Source organism: Candoia aspera, chromosome 6, assembly GCF_035149785.1.
Source record: "Candoia aspera isolate rCanAsp1 chromosome 6, rCanAsp1.hap2, whole genome shotgun sequence".
Classification (NCBI taxonomy): domain Eukaryota; kingdom Metazoa; phylum Chordata; class Lepidosauria; order Squamata; family Boidae; genus Candoia; species Candoia aspera.
The window spans coordinates 72,041,995-72,051,858 of NC_086158.1; the positions used below are offsets into that span (position 1 = coordinate 72,041,995).

At 40.0% G+C, this 9,864-nt stretch overlaps 1 protein-coding gene across 1 annotated transcript in view; it reads right to left on the reverse strand.

Moving 5' to 3' along the window:
* DNTT (DNA nucleotidylexotransferase) overlaps positions 1-7,567 on the reverse strand; it is a 175,166-nt gene extending 167,599 nt beyond the window's left edge. The window contains exon 1 of the mRNA XM_063306162.1: positions 7,365-7,567. Within this exon, the coding sequence (XP_063162232.1) occupies positions 7,365-7,567 (203 nt within the window). The remainder of the gene's footprint in view (positions 1-7,364) is intronic.
* Positions 7,568-9,864: the final 2,297 nt, after the last annotated feature.

Genomic DNA, 9,864 nt, shown 5'->3' on the forward strand with positions numbered 1-9,864 from the left:
GTCTTGTTTTTACCGACTGTATAGATGTCCGCCACCTTTGGCTGCAAAGGATGTAGTCAATCTGATTTCGGTGTTGTCCATCTGGGGAAGTCCATGTATAAAGCCGTCTCTTAGGTTGTTGGAAGAGAGTGTTTGTTATGCAGAGTGAGTTGTCTTGGCAAAATTCTATCAGCCTATGTCCTGCTTCATTTTGTTCTCCCAGGCCATGCTTACCTGTAATTCCAGGTGTCATTTGACTGCCCACCTTAGCATTCCAGTCTCCCATGATGAAAATAACATCTCTTTTAGGCGTGTTGTCCAGTAGGTGCTGCAGATCCTCATAGAACTGCTCTACTTCAGCTTCTTCAGCATCTGTGGTTGGGGCGTATATTTGGATCACTGTGATGTTAGATGGCTTGCCCTGAATTCGAATTGAGATCATTCTATCGTTTTTTGGATTGTATCCAAGCACTGCTTTAGCCACTTTACTATTAATTATGAAGGCTACTCCATTTCTTCTGTGGTCCTCTTGTCCACAGTAGTAGATCTGGTGGTCATTTGATGTGAAGTGGCCCATTCCAGTCCATTTCAGTTCACTGATGCCCAAAATGTCTATCTTTAATCTTGACATATCACCAATAAGCACATCCAATTTGCCCTGGCTCATAGATCTTACATTCCAGGTTCCAATGGTGTGTTGATCCTTAGAACATCGGATTCGCCGTTCACCACCAGCACCGTCGGCCACTAGCCATCCTTTTGGCTTTGAGCTAGCTGCGTCATCACGTCTGGGGCTAGTTGAACTCATCCTCTGTTCCTCCCCAGTAGCATTTTGACCATCTTCCGACCTGGGGGTCTTATCTTCCTATGGTATACCGACATATCTCTGGTTGTACTGATCCATTTAGTTTTCACGGCAAGAATACTGGGGTGGGTTGCCATTACCTTCCCCAGGGATCACATTTAGTCTGACCTCTCTGTCATGACCTTCCCATATTGGGTGGCCCTTCACGGTTTAGCTCATGGCATCATTGAGGTGCTCAAGCTCCAGCACCACAACAAGGTAACGATCCTTTGCTGAAGTATGACAATATATTGTCATACTGTATATATAAATACATAAATACATAAATATATAAATACACTATTGTATATAACACATTTATAACTATGAGAATATAGTATTATTGTAATATGATAATATAGTATATTATCATATCATCCCATTTGAGAAATATTAAATCATTTTGAGCTTTCTTTTACACTGGAAAAGTGTAATATAAGTTGTCTTGTAACAAGTCAATGCTATGTGTGTGTGCTCAAAAGGAAGTCTCAATCAATTCAGGGGGATTAATTCTGGGAAAATTAAAGTGACCCACAAGGGCTGTTCAGTACTTCAGATACAAAGTCAAAGAAGTGCCTTGAGCCATGTGCCTTTTCCAAGAAGCATACTGCAGCTGTGGAGGGCGGCCACGCGATCCTGGGAAAAGATGCTGCCAATTTAAAGTGCTGGAAACAGCCAATACATCTTGGTCCCTGTATGTTCCAAAGCACCTTTTTGGATATGGACCTGAAATGCTGCCCAGTTCTAAAAACATCTTTCCCCAGCCTGGTGTCCTTCAGTTGTGCTGGGATTTCTGTTTCCAAATTCCTAGGGCACCAGGTTGAGGAAGGCTAAGATAGAAGATTTCAGCATAGCAGCTGAATAATCCCATGCATATCTGCTCAGAAGTAAGTCCCACTGAGCTCAATTAGACTTCCTTCTAGGGAGCAAAGATAGGATTGTAGTCTAATATCTTAATGATCAAACTGGGTACACATCATTTTTCAAATCAACACTATGTTACCTTCCCCTTTAATTAAACTGATGTGCTCTGCTTTGTTGTCTCAGACAACAACAAAAAGAAATTCAGTTAGAGTTGTTTAACTTCTGCTTCCTGTGGTTTATATCCCTTTATATAAAATGTGCATATTTAATGTATTTGTATAAAGCTGAAGTTCTGGGAACTTTGCCATTTCTGCACTCACAACAGCAGTTCAGCCAGCATGCCCTAGTTTCTTCTGCTATTTCACAGCTGTGTTGTATTCTTGGCAAAAAAAAAAAAAGGAAGAAATGTAGAATTTCCACATATATTCACTTTTTTTTTTTTTAAAATGACAGTTAAATTATCCTGGTTGAAGTGAATTCAAAACAGATGCCAGTAAAACAAGGGACACCTTCCAGTGCCTCACTTAAAAACCTGAAATTGTCAAGTCCCCTTTATTTCTCCACATTTCTTCAAGCTCAAGATCTAAACTGCTATCAGGGACAGGAAGAGACAGGAAGAAAAGAGGGTGGTTGTTTTACCTTTGTCCAGCTAGATGATTTCAAAAAGTTAAACAGGATTGGACCTGGTTAAAACCTGGATGGGAGACCCACAGAATATCCCATTGCCATAGATTAAACAGTGAAGTCTAAAAGAGTCATCGTACGTGAGATGGGAGGCAAAGAAATTTAATAATAAATAAACAAACAAATAAAAATATCCTGCAAGAAGACAATGGCAATCCCTTTCATACAGTGACATAGATGTGCCCATTAAGTCACCAACTTGAAGAAGGCTTTGTACTTCTCACTGATTTTTGTCTTTCAGACGCTGAGAATTGCAAACTCCAACTGACTATTGACCATTTAATAAATATTTTTGAAAAGATGGGGCAGAGACCCTGATGGGTACTAGTACAGGCACTTTCATTCCCATATTTATTTATTAGTTAAGTCCAGACAAAAAGAGGGAAAATGAATGGTTAGCCCCAATGTTTTCAGTAAATACTGTGCATGCTTGCCTGGTCATTTTGCCCAAAATAGTTGGTATGAAGGGAAAGCTGCTGAGATATTAAGACATCCTTCTTCCTGCATGTAAAATCCCACTGAAAGGATGACAGTAACTCAAGAAAGATGGTGTGGGAATACAGCAGCATGGTGCCAATCCTGAATTGGCTCAGTGCCACTTGTGAAGGGCCCTAAAACTAAAGTAATAGGCACACAGGTAGGGAAATGGAGATACAGCTTCTATCAAGATATTTAAGCTGTGGATTTCAAAATGTTTAGACATGGATTTGTTCCTCTCATCATTAAGGCTCTCTTTTATTATTATTTTTTTCCTGCAACATTTCCACAAGAGGAACTTGAGGTCCTATAAGGGACGTGTTAGCTTTAGGCTTGGCAGCTTTCCCTCAGAGCCCCAGACAAAATGAGCAGGGGTGAACCTGACAAGTATTTCATTCATTTTCTCAGTTTATTCAGCACCAGACAACATGCAATCAGGCTACTAGGTTATTCTCTCTCCTCCCCCTCCCCCCAGTTTTTATATGGAGGGAGGGTGAGGAGATTTTTGTTCCTAGAGAATGCCCCTTGTTCTCAAGACAGCAGAAATGAAGACAATCATGGATTGCCTTCAAACAGAAGTTGAGTTCAGGGAATGAAGATGGTGGCAATCTGGAAGTGACCTCAGGATTCTGAATTTCAATCCAGTGTTGTTTTCAATCCTCATTGGCAGCTAATTGGTTATTTTTGTTGATTTGTTGCCATGGTTGGTTGATTTTAAAATTAGTATCTATTCCTGGTGCGATATGAAATGCTTCAAGGTTATTTTGAGAGAAGGACCTTTCACTCAAAATAATAAGGGTAGAGTAATAAGGTCATTTACATTGTGGTCCATGGACCACAAAATAGCTAACAATTTTTTTAAAAAAGAAGAGTGAAAGCAACTATGAAAAAAGTAACAGTGTCATCTTTCAATAAAAATAAGCATGCAAAACAGCCAGCCCCACCCAAATTTACAGGCTAGCAATGCAGCATTGGAAAATTGTCTAAAGAGATTACAAATCGTTGTCTAATCAGCAGCATTAAAGGCAGACAAACTTTTTGAAATGGAAGTTGCATTTCTTTAGAACTAACTTTGCAGCCCCCAGGAGTCCCAGGGGAAGAATGGTGATATGGAGACATTGCTTCAGGGTAATATGGGCAGTCTTGTGGCCATTTGTCCCTTCTGGAAGGAAGGGAGATTTAATCAAGCTAAAATATATGAAGTCTATCAGAAGCATTTTTTTTAATCAGGTTTGGAAACTCTTATATTTTCCATGGACCACAGTGCCCCCACAGTAGCTCCAATGATATCACTGGATAAAGACTGCTTCTCCTCCCACCCTTAGAACTCGTCAATTCAGGGTCAGTTTCTCCATATATCAGTAACCATGAGCAGGTGCACCAGGCCACTTAATATCAGGTGAGATGGCAGATGGGCCTTAGGAACTGAAGGGCCAGAGGACTTGGTCTGTTCAAGACACAAGGTTTAGAATCTCCAATAAGTAACAATAAATATGTTTATTCAAGATAGATTCTTCCTCAGATTCTGCATCAGAATAACCTATGTGCTTCCGTGTGTGTAACAGGCTTTCTAAAACATGTATGTTCATATAATAGAGGAAGGCAGATGGTAAAAACCTCCCTATGTAAGGCAGCCAGGAGGAGTGACAGTTTAAGTGTGACTCTAACATTCAGCACCATTGCTATATTAAGATGTCTGAGTGTTCTTTCAACACTTTACTAATGAGATTCTCCAAATTAGGAAGGTTTATTTACAGGAACAACATATTATGCACTGTGATATCATTTTCCTCTAACATCTGTTATTGCAATTTTCTGTTTTGGGCCATTTAGGTTAACTCAGGCTTTGGGGTATATCATTGCATGGATGATCCTTTTTCAAAAAAAGGTGTGGAATCCAATGTGGATCAGGGAGCTGTGAGCTTGTTCCCATCCCCACATTGCACTTCTGATCTAGATATCATGCTATAGCTTTGAGATGAATGCTTCTGTTGGCAAAAGTGTCAGATTTCTTTCCAGGTCAGAGAGCAGGTTCTGGATACTCAGGTTTAAGATTGCGACAAACTAAGAAATATATACTTATTAGGGCAAGAAAGCTTGCAGAGACCCTGGAGAACAAACCCTATGAAGACGATTGAAGGAGGTGGCTCCATTCAGCCTGAAAAATAAGCTTCTAAGAAGTAGTATATGATAACCACTTTCAAATACTTTAAAGGGTCATTCCATGGATAATGGAGCAAGCCTGTTCTCTGTTACTCCAGGGCAGTTTTCTTCGAGTTCTTGCCCTTAGATGGGAGGGAGTATAGTTTGTAGAATTTTAAACCAACTCCCCCAAGTTTGGGAGTTACAGTCCCAGAACTTCTGGAGAGCTTCAAGTTGGAGAAGGTTGTTTCAAAAACAGCATCAACCACTAGAAAAGTTTCAAAGCTATGGTTTCAAATGAAAAGAAAGTGGATCTTGACTACATGTTAGAAATACTATCCCATTGTGCAGACAGTTCAGGAGGGGAACAAACTCCCCCAAATGTGGCAGATTCTCTGAATTAGTGGATCTTAAGTAAAAAAAATAGATATAGGGTGTTGATATGGTAAGTGTCTTGTAGAAAAAGGCCTATACTCATTATGCTTCAGCAATAGGATCACACGCAACTCCTCTCATTCCATTTTTGTGGCACTCAGAGACCTCTCCCTTCAAAATCATACCATCAACTTCAGTGGCTTATTGCCGAACTTCAGTGATATGATTTTGTATTGGTTTCTTTCTAAGTTGTAGCCGCTTGCTAATCTTGGCTGAACCTGGATAACTGAAACAGGGGTGGACCAGGTTAGTATTTATATGGGAGACCACTAGGAAATCTCAGGGTTGTAGAGTGGACTGGGAAGTTGAAAACAACATCCTGGAAAAAAGCAATGGTTGACCCATTTCCATGTTGTAGTCAATAAAATGACATGGATATGCCCAAATACAGTAGTTGTAAAGCATAAGGAAGATGACCTTGGCAGAGCTATGCAGGCTCCATAGCCTAGTCAAAAGGGAATAAAGCAAAGTCCAGAATGTCCAGATAATGAAGTGGTTCAGCAGACATCTCCCTATAAGAAGGAGGAGGAGGTACAGCACAATCAGACTTGCACGTTTTTGTTATTATAGTAAATCTCAATAAAAGTAGCTTTAGCCTTCCTGTGGAGTTGATTTCCTGGTCTGGTCAACCTAGTGGGGCTGATAGTAGTCATCAGAAGTTGAGCTTGATTTGAGAGAGTCTTTATCTAAACTGGTGCATTAGACCTTTGTGGGATTAATACATCTCCTGTGCATTAAAAGAGCTTTCCACAGCCCTCTCCAAAATTGTCCCAAAATGTCAACCCTGCCCTCTCTGGTGGCATAACCATATAACTAGCCACAGCCTTATGCTCCCCCATATTGATTTCTTTTTTAAATGCACCCTCCTGAGGAAAGAAAATAGCCCACCTCTCTCTTTGGGAAACCAATCTGGATTGCAGCTGCAACTGGGGGAAAGAACACTGATTCCTTCATAGTAGGAAGGATTTTCCCTCCTAAGCAATACCTATTAATTAATTCTTTAAAAAAAACTGTACAGTTATTAATTGCCTGCTGAAGTGTTGCCAAAACATATCCAGCTCCTTCACATGCCTTCTCCATTGAAATAATTAGGACGGCTTGCTCATAGAGAACCTTCATATTTACTATGGAACGCCCACATCACTTTGAAATAGGGCATTGAAATCAGAGCACTGCAAAATGCACAGGAATGTCATTATGCTCAAGACTGGAATCTCATTATGTAATTGCCAGAGAGAACCACAAAATAAAATATGCTTAAACTTAAGTCTAGATGCAGAAATAACTGTTTAATAAAGAGGACCTCTTTCTGAAGGTATAGGAGATTAATATAATCTACCATAGGTGTAGCGCTAAATGCAGTTGTACATTAATAACTATATTCTTATAATGCTAAATGAAGCTGAACATAAATAAATGTTGCTCAACAACCCACTACACTAAAGACAGGATTATTTTTCATATTAAAGCTTGATGCTTTGTTATTTTGCTAGCACTTTCTCAAATGTGGGAAATGTATAAAATTACTAGCACTTCCCCAGAAAATATCTATACAGTATATGCCTTCTGGTATTTTATACACTCAATATGCACACACTTGGGGGAACTGAGGGCCACACTTGACTTTTGAATTATGCTGGGGAAGCTCACACCAAAAGAAAATGGACTGGGCACGACAGAATTAAATTTAATAGACTTGAATAGAATTAAATTAGATATAGACCATATGATCATGTAATATTTTTCTGTTCTATCACATTAAAGATTATTAGACTGAGTCAAGTTTTGGAGAAGCTCTGGGGCATCTCTGTAGCTCTTGTCCTCAATCTGTACAAACTTGTTGGACACACTTACCTGTACTGATATGCATAGACTTGCACAAACAGAGAACAATTCCATCCCAACTCTCCATACAAAGAGCTATTAATCTTTTTCATACCTTAGCTCATTTTCCACTCGGAAGCCTTTTCTTCTTGCTAGATCCATCAGGAACATTCTCCTGGTCATTCCCATTTTCCTCTCCACAATGAAAATTATTATGTCCCTAAATTCTATTTTGTAGCTGCTCAGAGGAGCTGCAATTTGCATTCTTTTCTGTCTTTTCCTCATGGGACTAAAGTCTGTAGTTTTGATCTTATTCATGACACACTGTCTACTTTCCTTTGTTTGTTGAAACCTAAACTTCACTCAGGAAAACATAAAGCTTGCAGTCAATCTGTCTGACCAACCAACAGTCTGCTTTTGAAGTTACCATCCAGTGATGTCATCTGCCCTCTTTTCCCCCAAAGTCATAAAAAGAAAGTTATATGCTGTAAACCTATTTGTCACTTTTCAGAGCACTCCTGAATTGGACAACTTTGAGAACTTTCTAGAGAATCAGAAAAGACGAAACTATTGTCATTTTCTGCCTATCTGAGAAAACAGTTAAATAACTTCCATAAAACTTATTTGCAGCTGATTTTTTAAATAATAGCCCAATCTATCCAGGGAACTAGAGCAAGTGAACATATTTTATATAAACAAAATAGCTTCAGTGTGTGATTTTATTTTTATTAATTTATATTTCAAATTTTGTCACTGCCCATCTCCCTCAAAAGAGGGACTCTGGGCAGTTTATAATAAAACTGAATAAAACTAAATACAGATTAAAATATGTGATAATGAACTAAGCAATACAGAGGCTAATTCAGATATCTAGTCAAAACATTTTCCTCGTTTTCAAGTACCAAGTACTGAGCAGATTTCCAAAGACTACTTCTTAGATTTAGTACAACATCCTGGGGGAAAAAAACTTTAGTGATGAGCACAAAATTCCACATGGATTTATAATATTCCTGTTAAAATGCTTGCCCACACAAGACCACATGTAACACTCCTTACTTCTCCCCTGTGACTTTAATTTAACATGGAAATCTGAAGAGGGCTTCTATATACATCTAGTTTCTCAGTGAGAATTTCTTATCAAAGGTACTGTAGACCTCAAGCCTTGCTTACCTAATACCATGGAGAAATCTGCTTCAGGGGGGATATCAGGAACAGGTTGAAATATATGGTCCTCTAGCAATTAGATCAGCCTTTCTAAACTCTTTGACCCTGAAGGAACCTTTGAAATATTTTTAAGGCCTCAGGGAACCCCTGCACACTCAGGGTCAAATATAGGCCAGGAGTTACAAAATTATTATATTTGTTTCATGTGTAGGCTCTATATATGCGGTAACAGTGTTCTTAACTTCAGCAAAGGATCGTTACCTTGTCGTGGTGCTGGAGCTTGAGCACCTCAATGATGCCATGAGCTAAACCGTGAAGGGCCACCCAAGACGGGAAGGTCATGACAGAGAGGTCAGACTAAATGCGATCCCTGGGGAAGGTAATGGCAACCCACCTCAGTATTCTTGCTGTGAAAACTAAATGGATCAGTACAACCAGAGATATGTCGGTATACCATCGTAAGATGAGACCCCCAGGTCGGAAGATGGTCAAAATGCTACTGGGGAGGAACAGAGGATGAGTTCAACTAGCCCCAGACATGATGACGCAGCTAGCTCAAAAGCAAAAGGACGGCTAGCGGCCGACGGTGCTGGTGGTGAGCAGCGAATCCAATGTTCTAAGGATCAACTGTCATGAGTACTGATGGCGAGCAGGAGGGGGCCTCTATCCAGGGGGGAAAACGCATGCATAGTACTGAGGAATTAAGCAGCCATTCAAAGAGACACAGATCAGACCCGCCTTAACATTTGGAGTTTATCTGTCTGGGTTTTTCCCATGCTTCTTCAGTTTGTTAGGATTCTGTTTTATGCAGCAGTAATAAACACTAGAGACCTACTCCTCGTCTCAGTGTGATTTCTGACTGTTAGGGCATCAACACACCATTGGAACCTGGAATGTAAGATCTATGAGCCAGGGCAAATTGGATGTGGTTATTGGTGATATGTCAAGATTAAAGATAGACATTTTGGGCATCAGTGAACTGAAATGGACTGGAATGGGCCACTTCACATCAAATGACCACCAGATCTACTACTGTGGACAAGAGGACCACAGAAGAAATGGAGTAGCCTTCATAATTAATAGTAAAGTGGCTAAAGCAGTGCTTGGATACAATCCAAAAAACGATAGAATGATCTCAATTCGAATTCAGGGCAAGCCATCTAACATCACAGTGATCCAAATATACGCCCCAACCACAGATGCTGAAGAAGCTGAAGTAGAGCAGTTCTATGAGGATCTGCAGCACCTACTGGACAACATGCCTAAAAGAGATGGTATTTTCATCATGGGAGACTGGAATGCTAAGGTGGGCAGTCAAATGACCCTGGAATTACAGGTAAGCATGGCCTGGGAGAACAAAACGAAGCAGGACATAGGCTGATAGAATTTTGCCAAGGCAACTCACTCTGCATAACAAACACTCTCTTCCAACAACCTAAGAGACGGCTTTA